We start from the raw sequence: 17,942 nt of genomic DNA on the forward strand, positions 1-17,942 counted from the left end.
TAGCTAGTTGCAGAACTTTCAGTTCCTACATCCTTCATGACTTCTCCTTTGCTTTCTCTCCAAGTTTCAGTTCTAAACAACCTTCTTGCAACTCCCACACACAAATCCAGTTCCTAGTCCATACTGCAGTTCCTCAGTTCATGCCTCACTTTGTCCCATGCTGTATAGCTATAAACTGGAACTCTCTTTGTTAAATCAAAACACACTCCCTGGTTAAATTCCAAAATAGGGCACTGATACTTTCATCTCATTGTGATTTAACTACTCTATGTACTACTTTATAACAAATACCATGGTTTTCTACTCAATAATTGAAGTCAAAATCTCCAGGTCACGCCCTACATGCATCCCATAAGACAGACCTTTCAGCTTCATCATCAAGATTGTTTTACAGACACCTACTCTCCTCCATCTTTACCAGCACTGTGGTAGACCAGAGAACTTCTGGGCCTCTAAATTAGCTCCATAGCTAGTCTCTTGGGGTCTGCTCTTGTTCACCTGTATCTGCAGTGATCTTCTTTATGCCAAGAATGAAAACACAAGTCATACATTAGCTCTGCATCCTGTTTAATGCCACTTAGTGGCTTTTCAATGTGCTTGAAATAAAAATCAATGTCAATAATCAAATAATCAAAGCCTCTTCAGCTCCATGAACCATTTATCTGCACACAACTTTACCCATCCCTACCCACGCTCTGCTCAGTCTCTTTATTTCCTTCAGTTACCCTGTTTGCCTTCAATTTCAACTGCATTTGATTTTGTGGCCTTTGACCCTACTCTATATAAACTCCAGCACTAGAGTACCTGGTTAGCATGCATGAAACCCTTTGTTTAGCTTAATCCCTAGCATCAACAATGCACACACACACACACACACACACACACACACACGGGGGGGGAGAGAGAGAGAGAGAGAGAGAGGAAGACAGTACCTGACACAGTTTATTTTACTTAGTTTGTGCTTTTTAGGATTACTTACCAAAAAGAAACAGCTTGCTGCTGCTACACAGCAGACTTAGACACCATGCTAACTAAGTAAGCTATGTTTTTCCTTGCAAAATAAACACATGTAAAATAAAATGAAAATAAAAAATACTTGAGGCAGAGACCTTGATGTCTACCTGAATGAGATTTTTTTTTTGCCCTAAGGTATGCCAAGTTAATTTTCAAAGCAAGCCAAACAGGTAGCCAATATTCCTGGGTGTGCCTGACAGATGGGGGAAATAAACAAGTAGTTTCTCCACACCTCTCCATTGATGTAACTATAAGGACACTGACTCTCATCCCCCCCCCCAGTGGTGCTATACTTCAATTGCCTACCATGGTAACCTGATCTTTTTCTCTTCCATCTTACATTCCTGCTGGTGCTTCCATTGATCATTACCAAATAAAAACAGTGCACTCAAATCTCCATCTCTAAGTTATATTGAATAATAAAGACTAAGATAAAACTTAGCTTCATTAAATAACAAAAATTATAATGAAACTCCAAGTTTTTCTCTAAATTTATTCCATCACAGTCAGACATGTTACCTGGAAACTTGCTTGTCCTTTCCAATGGCAAAATGTATACAAGCTTTTCTTTGGTTTTTGCTTTTAATTTAGCATCAGGGATGTGATGATTGATGAAGGATGTTATCTGCTCTGAATCACATGTTTCATCCATAAACAAACTAATGTATCCAAAAAAATGACAAATAGTTATATTTTTGTACTGCTGCCGCACAAAAAGTTTTTGACTATTACTTTTAACTTTATTAAATAAACAACATGAATAATAAGAACATTAACACACCAACTTGAAATCCTTGCCATTTAAACACAGAATATGTACTAACTCAGAACTACAAATTCACAAACACATGCTCAGAGTAGTGTTGATGGTATAGGGTGAGCATAGCTGCTTTCCAATTCATTCTTGTAGTTAATGCCACATATATAGAATAAAGATGAGCAGGCAGAGGGGTGAGGTTATACAAGAGATTTCATAGGGAAATTGATTAGTGCACCTGGCAGTGAACTATCAGAAATTAGTGTGTAATTAAGACATTCCTGTTTTGCTTTTCTGTGAGGATTTTATCTTTTAGAGTTATTTTAGCCTACACTTAGTTTCTTTTTAGATACAGCTGTCACAATTCTTTGGAACCATATTCACTTCCTAAAAATACTGGTTTCTGAAAGTACTGCCTTGAATTCTTAAGAAAGAACGAAAATACAGCAGTGTTATGTATATTCAATGAGGAAAATGATGAACAAAAAGGTCAAAGTTTAGGCTGCAGAGAACAGCAAACTGGAAAATGATAACCCACATTGAACAGACAGCTTTAGTATATAACGTAGAAATTTTGCTAGAGTTAACATTAGTACAGATTATAGGATGCCAAGAAATTAGACAAATTATTTACCAAACAGTTCTTGATCCATTTTGTCAGAGATAAAACTTGGAGCCTATTCACTCTTAGAAATGTCCATCCCTGGTATTCCACTATTAAAACATACATGCTGGGCTGAAAAGATGTCTCAGTGGTTGTCAGAACCTGAGACCCTTCCAGAGGACCAGACTCCATTTCTAGCACCTAAGTCTGATGGCTCACACTTGCTTGCAGCTCCAGGCCTAGGCAACCCAATATCTTCTTCTGGCCTTCTTCACACACTGCCACACGTGGCATACAGACACAAGTAAAATAAGCAGAACCTTTTAAAAGTATCTATTTAGTCTTTTCTCCAAAATTCTTTACCTTAAGTGATATCCAAGACCCCATTTTCTCTTCAGAAACACAGAAGAGCCTGTGCATTTTAGACTCCCATTGGACATTATGACTTTTCTGTCTGAGTAAAAGGAAACAGATGTGAAAGAACATTAGCAGTCACTTCTTTTCTCTCTAGCAAAGCGAGGTGAGAAATGAAAGCTCAGAATTCCAAAGAAGTGCTCTATGAGAAACAACCATGCCTGCTGGACACTTGGAAAGTTGAAACACATCTTAAAACTGACGTATTGGGGCTCCCAGTCATTTTAAGCTCCCTTCTGCACCTCCTACACAGGAAAACAGCTATCACTTCAGGTTACATATGAATATAGCCTTTATCTGGATGACAAGGAACAGGTAGTTATTTTTCATGTAAACATACATTAAGGACTTGGGAGTTTAAGTAAACAGACAGATGATCTGAAAAACATCACCACGAGATGCCATTACTGGCCACAATACAACAAATGTACAGCCAGGGAGGGACTCCAGAACAGGACTGGAGTCTCATACCCTCTAGACTGCTCTAGAGTTGAGGTAATGAGCATAGGGTTCTTGCCCTCACAATAAATATGGCATACAAATTTCCCAAAGTTTTCGTCATAACCCTGAAATATAATGGTGAGTTACCTGCAAGGATGTCTGCCTCATCCATGAACTGAGTACTGAAGAGGATTACATGATTTGCCTTGCGTTCCTTCAGGAAATTCCACACCCGCTGCCTCGATAAGGGATCTAATCCAACAGTAGGCTCATCTAAAAGCAAAATCTAAAAAAAGATAGAGGATAAAGATATTGAAAATATGACTCTTCCAAGTTAACTATTTCCAGATAATCGCATGAAAAATAAGTATAATTGTAATATATCTTTGTGTAACCAAGCACAGCAGGTACTTGCCTGATATACTACATTCAGAGCTCTGGCACCATTAGTAGCAGAAGAGCATAGCTCTTACTGAAAGTCTCCTTTCTTCCCTGCAGAATCTTACTTACTTGAGGATCTCCTAACGTGGCAATCCCAAAGGTGAGCTTTCTTTTCTGTCCTTCACTTAAATGTTCAGCAAGGTTATCCTGAATATTTTGCATGTCCAATTCCAATATAATTTGTTGTACCTGTGTTAGAAATATACAAAGTCCAAAACACAAAATGATCCACATTTTACAAATATAACTTCCGATTAAAAATGGCAATTTTCAACAATTTCTATGCTTAATCTCATTGATACAAAGGTAGATAAGTGATGGAGAGAATTCTGTGATCGTGATTGAGCACAGTGAATGGTTGGGAGCTCAGATAATGCAAGCACACCGTCTACCTCTTGTTTGACGTTCTGTGGAAGAATCCCTTTTATTTTAGCAAAGAGGGTGAGGTTTTCCTTCACAGTGAGTGCCTCAAATTGAACATTATGCTGAGGACAAACACCAGTTATCTTTCTGACTTCCTTCAAGTCTTGCATTTCAGAGAGGCTTTTATTGTAGACAGTCACTAACCCTAAAAAGTAGAAGTTAAAGTATTTTAAGGTTAACAAAATATTTTAAGGTTAATAAAATTGTAGATTAAGCACATAAATATATAATATTACAATGTTGTTAACAATTACTATTCTTGGCGTAAGTACATGCTCACAGTGTGCAATACATTTTCTCTGAGATAACACACAATGAGATATTAGTGATTCCCATGAAATCTGGAAAGTGGGAAGGATATTAAAAATCATACAGTTCTAGAAAGCAACTTTTGATAAAGATTATTTCCATCAGGCTACATAATTTAAAATGGCAGGCATATCCCTGTTCTCTTATCAAATATCTTGTCTTTGAGGTATTGCTTTTTGCTTACCTGATGTTGGAACATATAATCCATTGAGGATATTTAGCAATGAAGATTTTCCTGCTCCACTGTGGCCCAGGATTGCTGTTATTTGATTTTCATATATATCAAAGAACAATCCTGTTTTTTAGTATAAGATATTGACATTATCAATAACAGAGTATCAGACAGGACTATTCCTAAATATAGAAGAAGACAACTGAATTTCATGTTGAATTCATCAAAACTTTACGTAACACACTGAAGAACTTTGGTAACATAAATAATGCTACTGACACACTGTTGTCAGCAAAATGCACACAACAACATGATATTAGTTTAAGATCCAGAGACTAGCAGAAGTCTGGAATGGACCAAATATTTATAAAATAAAGATTAATAAATTACCTTTCAAATTAATAATTTTCTGTAAAAATGAAATACTCAAAAAGAAAAAAACCAGTGTTCTTTGGATGTGGTGGAGTATGCCTTTAATCCCAGCATTTAGGAAGCAGAGAAGAAAGGAGGATCTCTAAGAGTTTTAGGCTCACCTGGACATCCAGAGCTACAAAAAGAGACATTGTCTCAAACAAAACAAACAAGGAAAACTATGATGCTGCCCAACTAAAAATGTATATTAGCAACTTTTATATTTGTGTTTGGTTTTTATTTAAACATTTTGAGACAACATGTAGCTGTGTAGCCCCGGCTGACCAGGAATATTTGTTGTTTTTAAATTTAAAAATACATAGTATGGGTCAATGAGATGATCAGTAGGTAGAGGCTGTTGAAGAATCCTGGCAACCTGAATTTTATCTCCAGAAGCCAAGTAAAAGTAGAAGAGAGAACCAACTCTAGAAAGTTATCCTCTCATAGCCACATTAATACTCTGGTCCATGCACTCTGCCCCCAATAAATGCACATGAAAGCACACACACTAACTAATTAATTAAGAGATAAATTAAATATAATAAAATAATGACACATAGCATTTTCAAGGACAAGAAGAAAGTAATGTTGGCTACCCTGGAACTGATCCTTATCACAGCAATAACTAAATATAAAACTCAGTTTCCTAATCAGCAAAGTATGAGAGAAATAATTTGACTTTTCATAAAATTAAATATAAAATTCTTCACGTAAATCTCTTATCATAATTATCAATATACACTAAGTGTTTATTGTTGTTTTAAATATGTATAGCTTATAAGCATGGGTTTCCAAAACTTTGGAAATAAGTGTTTTAAAATATGAATCAGGAATCTTTAAAATACGAATCTTTTCAGTTATTCTGCTCATATAAACCCCTCTATAGGAGAAAGTGACCTCAACAGAAAATGAACAAATATTCATTTTAGTATTTTTAGGACAGTGAAGACTTAGAAACAAACTGGATGTCAGATATTGGTGTGGTAGTGGTACTCATCCCATTACTCATGCAATGCAATATTAGTAGCCAAAGAGATTGTAAAACCAAGTTCTCAAAGGTGATCCAAGTGGCCACAAGGAGCAGCTGCAAGAAGAGAGGCCTAGAGAGAGCAACCAGTTCCTGGATTCACAGGGGGCAACTTTACATGGAAATACTCCAACTGAAACATTTGTACTTTTTTATGTCTTGACACCCAATGTTTTTAAGTGCTACTAATTCTGAAAACAGAAGAGAAATTAGAAGACATTTAAAGATGCAAAGGTTGTGACTCTGGTAAGTTCCAAGGTAGTTTATAATGTGCTCTGATATTTTAAATTGAGTTTAAAGTTACTTCAATATATCTTGAGCCAAACTTAAAGAAGGAAGTGGCAGATTTGGATGCTGTTTAATGAAAAAATCAAGATAGAATAAAGTTGTTCACATATACACTAACTCTTCTAAGACACGATCTCAAAGGAATAAAAAATATTGAGCTAAGAGGTGCCCAGTTGTTAGAAAATAAACACAATGCAAACAGAGAACTCTCGATCTTAAGTGGGGTTTATGATCCATTCATTTTAGCTTTTGAAGACTCAATCTTTTGTGAAACACATATCTTATTTTATTCCCTTATATATTTATTTTAGACAGGGTCTCACTATGTAGCCCTGGCTGGTCCAGAATTCTCAAGGAAGATGAAGCTGATTTTAAACTCACAGAGATCCTATGGCCCCTGCCTCCCAAATTAAAGGTGTGTGCTAAACAAAGGACGTGTCACTTGAACAAAGTGGCACCTACAGAATGGGAAAAGACTTTTGCCAACCCCACATAAAATATAGGACTAATATCCAAATTATATAAAGATCAGGTGTGGAGGGAGGGGGAGATCAGGTTAAGGAAGAGAATGTGGAGAAAGCCAGCTAGACTTGAGGAGCATTAGAGGGGTAAAATAGAAACCTAATGCAGCGGAAACTTCCTAAAATATATAAAGGTGATCCTAATGAAGTCTCCAAACAAAGGGGGAGACAGAGTCCCAACTGGTCATCTCTTGTCACCAAACAAAGCTTTCAGTAGTGGGACTAGGTTATATCCAATTGAGTTGGGTCACAGGAGTCCCAAGGAAGTCTCCACACAACCCAGGCTGTTGGTAAGACTCTTAGTTGCTCTCTACAAACTGACAGCAAGGCCCCATTGCTGAAGACAACACCAACACCACTCAAACAAGGAGAGATGAAGCTGGTGCCTACATAGAACCTTCACCTCTATGGTCCAGTGTCCTTGGTATGGGAATGTACTCTGCAGGCTACAAAAAGAGAAATATAAACACCAACCCAGCCACAAAACTTTTGGTCTGCAATATTCCCTGCCTGCATAATATGTTAGCACGATGGTGACACAAAGCTTGAGGGAGAAACCCACCAATATCTGATTTGACTTAAGGCACACTCCATGAAATGGAGCCTGTACCCAACACTGTTTGGGTGACCAAGAACTAGAGACTAGGTAGCCCAGCGACCTAGGGTAAAACAAAATAATACTGGACTAGAAAAAGTAAATGCAACAATACAATGGCTTCTGATGATATTCTTTTATATTCATAGATCAGTGCCTTATTCAGCCATCATCAGAGAAGCTTCTGCCTTCAGCAGATGGGAACACACATAGAGACCCAAAGCCAGGCATAATGTAGAGAGAGACCTTGGAATACGCAGCTCTAAATGGATGTCTCCATCAAATCCTTTCCCTCAAAGCTCAGGAAACCCCAAGAAGTAGAGGAGGTGGAAACAGTGTAAGAGCAAGAGGGGATGGAGGTCATCAAAACAAGGTTCTCTAAATCAACTGAACAAAAATCATATGAACTCACAGAATTTGAAGCAGCAAACATAGAGCAGACATGGGTCATGTCCTCTGCATATATATTATAGCTTTCAGTTTAATATTTTTATGTGTCTCCTGAGTGTATGAATGAATGGGTCTCTGATTCTTGTGCTCTTTTCTTCAGTTGGTATGCCTTGTCCAATTTCAATGTGATGATTTTTGTATTATATTTTATTTTGGTTATGTTTTGTTGTTATCTCTTAGAAGCCTATTCTTTCCTAATGAGAGATGAAAAGGAGGTAGGTGCAGATGGGAGAGAAGGTGAAGAGGAACTGGAAGAGCAGAGGAAAGGGAAACTATAATCGGGATGTATTATATGAGGAAAAGAGTATTTTTGATAAAGGGGGGGAGAAAGAAAAGGTGCCTCCACACCCAGCCTAAAAATAATTTTTTAATAAAAGCCCCTGAACCCCCAAAATATGACTATTAATTGATGCTTGCTCAATGTTTGTTATAAAATTGTTAGAATATTTCTCATTATAATATGCTTCATCATATAACATTAAAAATTATTTGTCATAGGATATTGATTTGTTAGTTTAATTCGTTGTTAAAGGTTTCATTAATCTTGTTTTGGTTAATATTTGTGTGAACTAACACATTATTAATATGAACTGTGTAAATTCTATGACTATCTAAAAATTTTGTCAGGATCCAGCATTCTTTCTTGACACTACAAATATAAAAATGTGTTTTTGACAACCATTGTAAAAAGCAAAATAAAGTTATATTTTTTACAGTATGATCACATTCTTGTAAGTTAACAAATCCATGAAATAGCTGGAAGGATTTCACAATAAATTCTGAATTACTATTAGTGTTCAGATGGTAGAGTTAGGCCACTTGAATTCTTGCTCCTTTCTCTTGTTTTGTTTTGTCAGTATATTTACATTTTCATGCTGAAAGTTTCCCAGGTTTGGGTATTATTAATTAAGTCAAGTAAAGAGTGGAATCTTTTCTTTACCTTTCAAAGCCTCCACTTTTCCAGACTTCCCTTTATATTCTTTTTTAATATTTCTTATTCTGAAACAACAAAGAGCCACTTTATTAGCCAATACACACAAGTAAAAATAGCACAGACAGATATAATGGTGGATGTAGAAAGCACTTTACAGCAAATAACACGATAAAGCTTGACTGCTCGGAGACACAAATAATATTTCCAATTAATTATTTGTTCTGAAATAGAAAATAAATGAGATTCTTGAGACTTCAGTATCAGACTCTGTAATTTGGCTTTAGTCTCATAATTACATTTATGCAACAAATACAGCAATATGACTATTAATGAGTAATAAAAGTTAAAAGAGATTAAGTCTCATCAGAATTTTTTTCCTTTTTTTAATTTAAATTAGAAACAAGTTTGTTTTACAGGTCAATCCCAGTTCTTTCTGCCTCCCTTCCTCCCCTGCCCCCCCCCACTGGCTCCCTATGCCATCCCCTTTCTGCTCCCCAGGGAGGGTGAGGCTTTCCATGGGGAATCTTTAAAGTCTGTCATATCATGTGGAGCAGGGCCTAGGTCCCCACCCCCCACCACCCCCGCCCATGTGTCTGCCAAGAGAGTATCCCTCTATGTGGAATGGACTCCCAAAGTCCATTCATATATTAGGGATAAATACTGATTCACTGCCAGAGGCCCCATAGATTGACCAGGCCTCCTAACTGATACCCACGTTCAGGGGGTCTTTGTCATCAGAAATTTTATTTAAGGCCTTTTTTGTGTAGTATAACTATGTCCATTGGTCTTACCTGTCCTTTGAAGCCGGCCTTTGTTAAGTTTCAAATGCAGGACAATGGCTGTAGTACCTATTTAACATATCAAAGCAGGACCTAACCCAGGTTCCCCCTCAGTCCCTACCTATTACAACATATGGCTTGTATGGCTTGCATGCCCTGCCCTCTACCCTGAACTCTCCAGCCCACGGGTTATGCTGCTCTTCCTCCAGAAGCACTTCCCTATATAATACAGACATTTTGGTTTCCCTTCCCTTTTTGGTGTTTGGCCACTTGGCTGCTGTACCAGGTTCCCCTCTCTCTCTCTCTTTTCCTCTCACATCTCCCCATATGCCTGGCCCAGCTTAGTCTGGTCCTGTCCACTCTGGACTCTCCCAGATGTCTTTCTCTAACTATGCTCTCCTACATATCTACAATAAACTTTCTCCTCTACCATATCTAGGAGCTGTCATGTCCTTCCCTTTTTATTTCTTTTTATCATTTTAATAAAGAAACCCCCACTTAGGAGGAACTAATATTTTCCAGATTTCAGAGCTGAAAGGAATCATGTGCATTTAGGAGACTTTCTGATGTTTTTTCTGGAAATGTTCAAACTTCTGCCCTTATTATCACATGACATTTTCTTTGAGTGCCTTCTATAAATCCAATTTCTGTATCTTAAAGGACAATTAGGTAGGTATGGAAGCACATGGGTGCAATCGCCAGCACTTGGGTGGTGGAGGAAAGAGAAACAGAAGTTCAAGGTCATCTTTGATTATCAAACATAGTATGAGGCCAACCTGAGCTATCAGAAGGCCCTGTCTCAAAAAACAAAAGCAAAACAACAACAAAAGTTTGAAAACAAACCCAAAGGATAGAAGCAGGAAGTCATACAAGATAATACAAGGTTAGACCACATAGAAGTCATCAAAGGGAATTTCCCTTCCAAGAAGCACTTAAGAGAAATGATAAGTGATTGCAGTGGAATGTGAATGGTTCAAAATGGTGCTGATAAACACATTACCTTCTCCTTCAATATCTACCACACACCTACAGATAGCTACAAATGTATTTACCTGATGGCTTCTTTTCCTTGGTATTCTGGAGCCACAGGCTCAAAATAATCATCGGAAGGAAGCTCAGGGTCTATGCCTCTCTCAGTGACCTGGTTACTACTACTCTTTTGTCGAAAACAAGATGATGAATTCAAGAAAAACAGTGGAGAATAACGGCGATCACTCCCATCTAATTAGTCAAGAATGATAAAATATCAGATCAGTATAATATACAAAGAAGCCTTGCTAATAAAGAAGAAAGTTTTTGAAATTTCAAACATCATACAATTTTTTCCTTCAAACTTCCTATTATTCAGGAGAAAAGTAACAATGAAACACTGCAAAAATTAATATATGAGAACTTTCAACAAAATATAAAACAAATAATTGAAAAATGTAATCTAAAAGATATCTGTAAGGATAGGTGAAATAGGCTGGACGTTGGTGGCACAGGCCTTTAATCCCAGCACTCAGGAGGCAGAGGCAGGCAGATCTCTGTGGGTTTGAGGCCAGCTTGGTCTACAGAGCGAGTGCAATAATAGGCTCCAAAGCTACACAGAGAAATCCTGTCTCAAAAAACAAACAAACAAAAAAGGATAGGTGAAATAAAATATTTTAGAAACACAACTATTAATGTAGTACATAAAAATTATAGATATACTTATAAACTTAAATAAGTTTACCATGCCAATTGAACATGATACTGGAATCTACAAATTCATATGTAGGTACATGAATGAAAAACAGCACATTCAGAAGTTATTTTTCCAAGACAAATTTACAATATTGTATAATTTTAATATAAAATATGTCAAATATTATTTATTATTAAGGACCTTCATATATAAGCCTGGAAAAATGGATCATAGGCATACAAATAAAAATATATAAATATATAAGACAACAATAGCTATTAACAAAGTGGGGAACTATTAAAAATTAAAAGATTGAATAAAGACATGCATGGAAATGAACATTCTGATTCTAGTACATGTGGAAGAACTTTGGGCTTATGTGCATTTTTTGGTTATTGGCAAGATAAAGAAAATTAACTGCACTAGTTATATATTTGCAAATATAAACAAAATGTGAAAATGTTGAGAATAATGACTAACAATTATTTATTAGAAAGTGTTTCTATAGTATAATTAATGGCTCAGTAATAACCAAACCACAGCAAGAAATAAATACTGCTTTTGAGGTTTTCTATTAAAATGCTTTTTAATTTTTTAGTTTCTTACTTACATGTTATTTACTGTTCTCAGACTCAGCTCCTCTAGTATATTCTTGTTGTCCACCCAGACCTGTTGACCTCATCTTAGGACCAGTAGTCTGCTCCTACTTTCATGTCTCTTTTTACTTTTCAGATTGTTCTGACATAATTCTTACTAGTTTTATTTTTTCTAGTCAAGTTTGATATATTTTTTATTTTTTATAATTACATTTTAATTTTAAAACAATCTTTTCTCATTTGACATACCAATCCCAGTTCCAAATCCCCCTCTTCCTCCTGCTCTCCCCACCTTACCCCATCTACTCCTCAGAGTGTAAACCTTCCCATTCTTACTGTCACTCTTTCAAAACACTTTTATGGATACTTGAAAAAGTAATAAAACTTAATTAATATATAATTATATTCCGAAGTTGACTTACATAATTATATTATTGTTTTAAAATCAGAATAGTATTGCATAAATAATATTTATTCTAAAATGTAGCTAAATTCAGGCTAAGATTAGGCATTTATTCTCACCTCTACAGCTATTTTAATATAACCATAAGAAAAACTTGTCTATGTAATCAATAACTGAAAGGTCAAAGAAAAGTCTATTAATACTTACAGAGCAAGATTTTGTCAAAATACAATGCCAGAACCAAGTAAATAAGGGCATCAAAAGCCAATATGGAAAATGTCACTAGTATTACATATGATTCTCCTGAAGGGTCAGGAAATACTACACCGTTCAAGTTATAATCCAAGGAGATAATCTAAAATTCAAACAAAAATCATAATAAATTCCTAAACTCATAAATAAGATGGCATGGCACCAATGATTATTAGCTTGAAAGTTAACTTTTTTAAAGAAATATCTTAATAAAGGTGTAGTAAATAATAAGCAGTCTACAAGTAAATAAAGCTACTAGGAATGCAAGGCTGAGTCAACATTTGAAAATAAATCAATATAATTCTACATGTAACAGAATGAAGAGGAGAGATGTAACTGGCCCATGACATGCACAGAAAGCACTTGAGAAAGTTGGTTTTCCATACTGCAGGAGATTTCTTCATAAACTAAGATGAGATGTCTACTTGAAAAGTCATACTTAATAGCAAAATGCTGTAAGTTTTCCTTTGTTTGCATTCCCAGCTTGAGTTGTACTAGGAGTTCAGAGCTATGCGTTAAGTCAAGGGGCTCACAACCATCTGTAACTCCACTTCCAGGTGATCTGAAGCCCTCTTCTGTTCCTGTGTGTACTGCATGCACGTGGTGCACACACATAGAATAAAAATAAATAAGCATTTGCTTAAATCTGTTCATCAAAGGACTCAATAAGAAAGAAGAAAAGCTAGAGATAACTAGAGGGAAAAGTCTGGTACACAGTATATGTAAGAAATTGTTATAAATAATAAGGAAAATATAAAGAACACAGTGGAAATGCAAAGAAAAGATCTGAATAGACAATTTGCAAAAGAAAAACACAAAAAGATACTATATGAAAAGGCATCCAATTTTACCCAAAACATTCAATTTTATCTGAAGTATGAAAAACACAAATGAATGAACACAGTAATAAATCACATGTTCATCAGAATGGCTAAATTTTCAAAATTTAGCAATAACAAGTGTTGGTGAAGACTGAGAAAAACTGAAGTATTCGAGCATCTTTTTTATATAAGTCAAATAAAGTAACCATTTTAGAAAGTAGTTAATGACAACCATGAGTATTAAGGTTTGTATACACTAGTCCCATTACCCTACTCCTAGCTATACAGAAACAGATGAAAGAATATTTGTAATAGCTTTATCAAAAAACAATCAAACCCTGGAATTCTACTCATTTAACAAAAGAAATATAGCGTAGGCATACAATAAAATGGACTATAGCACTATACTGCAGTTATATACTATACAAGACTATGTATGACACCTAATAACATAATATTGAGTGGAAAAGTTATTTTTAATGTATTTTGTGAGCATTGTTTACATATTTAAATGGATGAAATAAGTTATTTATATTTCAAAGCTAAAACTTGACTGGTAGTAAACAGCAAGGAGGTAATTTTCATAAAATGGTTACCTGTTGAATGGTGGTATATTTAGAGGTGCTTTACAACAAACACAGCAATCTATCCTTAAAAAGCTCATAAATATACTGATGGACTTTACAAATCTTATATCTTCAAAGATTTTTCATAATGATTCATAATTTACACAACAAAATGTTTTAAAACAGGTTCACAGAGAATTTTAACAAACTAGCAATTTTTATTGTAATTTTTTATTTAATGGCAATTTTTTATAATGTAGCAAATTTAGCTTTGTCACAGGAATGTTACTCTGGTTTTAAAACAAAAATTCTTGGTTAAGGCCAGAGTGGACTATAAAGAGTTATTGAGTGTTAATTCCTTTTAAATCATCAACAATAACCTTTGTTTTTACCTTAGCCATCCCAGAAGTGAAGGCAAAAGGGCTGCAAATGCTCAGAATCCATTCCAGAGATGTGGGGAGTTCTTTATGAAGTACAGTGAACCCCACACACCCCCAAAGGAGGGTAAAGAGAAATATGACTAGATTGGTGAGGATAGCTTTCTGTAACAAAACAGCCATCAGGAAAGCTACAGCTATCTGAAAGAGAAAAGACATTAGCTGTTGCAGGTCATAGCCTTTGAGGATCATAATCAAAACCAGGCTCATTGCTTCATACCAAGGAGAAAGTGAAAGAAGTGTGAAGTTATACCAACTCTGCTCTGCCCTAAGGTTTTTTTTGTTTTGTTTTGTCTTTTAAGATCCTTACATGCCCTACCCATTTGCTAGGCTTTTGTTTCTCAGAAGAGATAGGGAAATCTGAAAGATAATCCAAGAATAGATTCAAAACACAATGTTGGGGAATTAAGAAGAACTAAGTTAGTGTACTGAGGTCAATTATCTGTATGACTTCTGCAGAAAACATCATAGAAGGTGAGAAAATACCAAAACCACCGTTCAAAGAAGGATGGAGAAAAGGAAATGGGAAGGAGGAAGGGGCAGAAAATAGAGATAACTCAAGAGTCCGGGAAGGATGCTATGTGGAGATCATCAAGAATAGATCAGATAGCAGAGGATCTCTGGCTCTATGGAAATGTCACAGTGAATCTCACTAATTTGTTTAATAATATGTGTTAGTAATTATAATAAACACCATTCAAATCATATGTGGCACTTTTTTCTTTAATCCTTGAGTATTTTGAGACTTAGAAAATTTTTGAGCTCTTCTTTCTCTGTGTTTCCCTAAATCCAGTACCCAAGTCGCATCCCTAGCTCTACAGCAAAACACCCTTGGCAACTTTGTCTGTCTCCCACCTCGCACCACCAGCTCCTATCTCCTGTGGATACCACATATTTCCCTCTTCTAACCTTCCTTCCACTCTTTGTTGGTGTGTCCCAGACCCTAGGGGTACTCCTTCCTGGGGCAACACCCACCCCACTCCTGCTGCTCTTGAGACTCAATCCCCCAGAGTCTCATCCCCAGTTCTGTAGCAAGAAAAATGTTGCAGTCTCCCATCCCCAATAGATCACTAAGACCTCCTCCAACCCTGCTTCCCCCAACTCATCTCAGTATTGTAGCCTCCAACACAATATTCTCTGTGAACCGACAGGGGAGCAGGCTAGGAAAACAGGCCACACACAGCCACCACACTATCCAACACTAAAGAGAAGAAACAGAAATCAAGTAACAAAACACCAACCCAACAAAGACAAACCCAGAAATCAGTACCTAGATCTATAACCATCCCAAGCCCAAATACCTAGACTCCAGCAGAAAAGCACAATCAATAGCAGCCAGGGCAATATGTTTCCACTAGAGGCCAGGTTTCCTACCACATAAAGCCATGCATATTCCAACAAAGCTGAAGCACAAGAAAAAGGTCTTAAAGCAGCCATTATGGATATAATAGAGGTCCTTAAAGGAAAAAATGAATAAATCCCTTAAAGAATTCCAGGAAACCACAAACAGCTTAAAGAAATGAAGAAAACTGTTCAAAACCTGAAATTCAAAATAGAGTCAATAAAGAAAATGCAAACTGAAGGAATTCTAGAAATAAAAATTTTAGGAATTCAAGCAGGAGCTACAGAACAAGCTTCACCAACAAAACACAAGAGACAGAAGAGAGAATCTCAGGCAATGAAAGTATGACAGAAAAAAAAATGGATACATCAGTCAAAGAAAATGTTAAATTTGAAAAAAACTCCTTATTTTAAAAAACATACAAGATATTTGGGGCACTATGAGAAGACCAAAGCTAAGAATAATAGGCATAGAAGAAATAAAAGAAATACAGCTCAAAGGCCTAGAAAAATGTTTTCAATAAAATCACAGAAGAAAATCTTCCTGACCTAAAGAAGGACATATCTATAAAGGTACAAGAAGCTTACAGAAACCAAATTGATTGGGACAGAAAAGAAAGCCCCACCAGCATATAATAATTAAAACACTAAACATACAGAACATAGAAAAATTAAAAGCTGCAAGGGAAAAAGATCAAGTAATGTTTAAAAGCAGGCTTGTTAGAATGGAGAAGCCAGAAGGGCCTGGACAGATGTCTTTCAGGATCTAAGAGACTACAGATACTAGATGCTTAGAACTGCAGGACATTTGAGGCATGAGAAACATAGTACAGTGGAAACTTCTGGAATATATGAAGGTGATTCTAATGAGGTCTCCTAGTTATAAAGGATATGAGTCTCAAATAGTCATCTCTAGTAACCTGGTAAGGCTTCCAGTGTTGGGACTGGGTTGCATTCAATGGAGTTGTTGGCTAAGGGGATTCCATGGAAATCCCCAAACATCCAGGCTGATGCTAAGACAAAGGGTTGCTCTCCGGAAACTGACAACAGGGCTCCATTGCCAAGGACAATACCTACACAACTTACTGAACATGGTGAAACTGAGTTGGTGCCTACATGGAGCCTTCTCCCCTGTGTTCTAGTCACTTTGGTGTGGGAAGGTTCTCTGAAGGCTACCAAAAAAGAAACATGGACACCAAACCAGTTACCAAACCTTTGACCTGAAATCTATCCTGCCTGCAAACTATGCTTGGGAAAGAAATGATGGTAAAGAACTTGTGGTAGCAGCCAACCTGTGTCTGATTTGACTTAAGGCCTCTCCATGAAATGGAACCCATACCCAGCACTGCTTAGGTAACCAACAACCAGAGACTAGGTAGCCTAAGTACTCTGGGTAAAACAAAATACAACTGGTCTAAAAAAAATTGAATAAAATGAAATGACTCCTAATGATCCTCTGCTATACTATAGATCAGTTCCTTATTCAATCACTATCAGGGAAGCTTCCTCCTGCAGCAGAGGGGAGGGGAAGAAGAGACCCACAGCTAGACATTACTCAGAGATAGTCTAAATGGGATGTCTCCGTTAAATCCCTCCCCTCAGAGCTTAGGGAACCCCCTGGAAGAGACTGAAAAATTGTAAGAGCCAGAGGGGATGAAAGACACCTGGGAGAGTTGCAGGGCGGTGGTGGCGCATGACTTTAATCCAAGCACTCGGGAGGCAGAGGCAGTTGGATCTCTGTGAGTTCAAGACCAGCCTAGTCTACAAGAACTAGTTCCAGGACACCTCCAAAGCTACAGAGAAACCCTGCCTCAGAACCCTCACCCCACCCCACCCCAAAAAAAGGAGTACAAGGCCTCTGAATCAACTAAGTAAGGCACATATGAGCTCAGAGATTGAAGCAGTAAGTATAAGAACTACATACATTACATTGCTCTGCACGAAGTCCTCTGCATATTCATGATGGCTTTTGGCTTAGTATTTTTATGGGATTCTGAGTATGAGAATAAGTGTGTCTCTGATTCATGTGCCTGCTCTTGGGATCTTTTCCTCCTGTTGGGTTGCCACATCAAACTTTGAAATGAAAACTTTGTTTATTTTGTCTTATTATATTTTGTCATGTTTCCTTGTTATCTCTTAGAAGCCAGTTTTTTTTCCTCATGGGAGACTGAAAGGAAGTGGATCTGGAGGAGTGGGGAGGTAGGGAGGAACTGGGAGGAGTGGAGAGAGGGGAAGCTATAATCAGGTTATATTGTAAGAGAAACTAATCTGTTTTTGATA

The 17,942-nt window shown here is 36.7% G+C and overlaps 1 protein-coding gene across 2 annotated transcripts in view; it reads right to left on the reverse strand.

Annotated features, from left to right (window-relative positions):
• LOC101833744 (ATP-binding cassette sub-family A member 6) overlaps positions 1–17,942 on the reverse strand; it is a 70,525-nt gene that overhangs the window by 39,543 nt on the left and 13,040 nt on the right. For both annotated transcript variants that reach the window (XM_005069973.4, XM_013113399.3), the window contains exons 8-17: positions 14,277–14,462; positions 12,453–12,600; positions 10,633–10,801; positions 8,808–8,866; positions 4,588–4,698; positions 4,064–4,239; positions 3,741–3,860; positions 3,378–3,516; positions 2,739–2,829; positions 1,534–1,673 (exon numbers count right to left, since the gene is read on the reverse strand). In XM_005069973.4, the coding sequence (XP_005070030.2) occupies positions 1,534–1,673; positions 2,739–2,829; positions 3,378–3,516; positions 3,741–3,860; positions 4,064–4,239; positions 4,588–4,698; positions 8,808–8,866; positions 10,633–10,801; positions 12,453–12,600; positions 14,277–14,462 (1,339 nt within the window). The remainder of the gene's footprint in view (positions 1–1,533; positions 1,674–2,738; positions 2,830–3,377; positions 3,517–3,740; positions 3,861–4,063; positions 4,240–4,587; positions 4,699–8,807; positions 8,867–10,632; positions 10,802–12,452; positions 12,601–14,276; positions 14,463–17,942) is intronic.

This window comes from Mesocricetus auratus, unplaced genomic scaffold (assembly GCF_017639785.1).
Source record: "Mesocricetus auratus isolate SY011 unplaced genomic scaffold, BCM_Maur_2.0 Super-Scaffold_100007, whole genome shotgun sequence".
Lineage (NCBI taxonomy): Eukaryota > Metazoa > Chordata > Mammalia > Rodentia > Cricetidae > Mesocricetus > Mesocricetus auratus.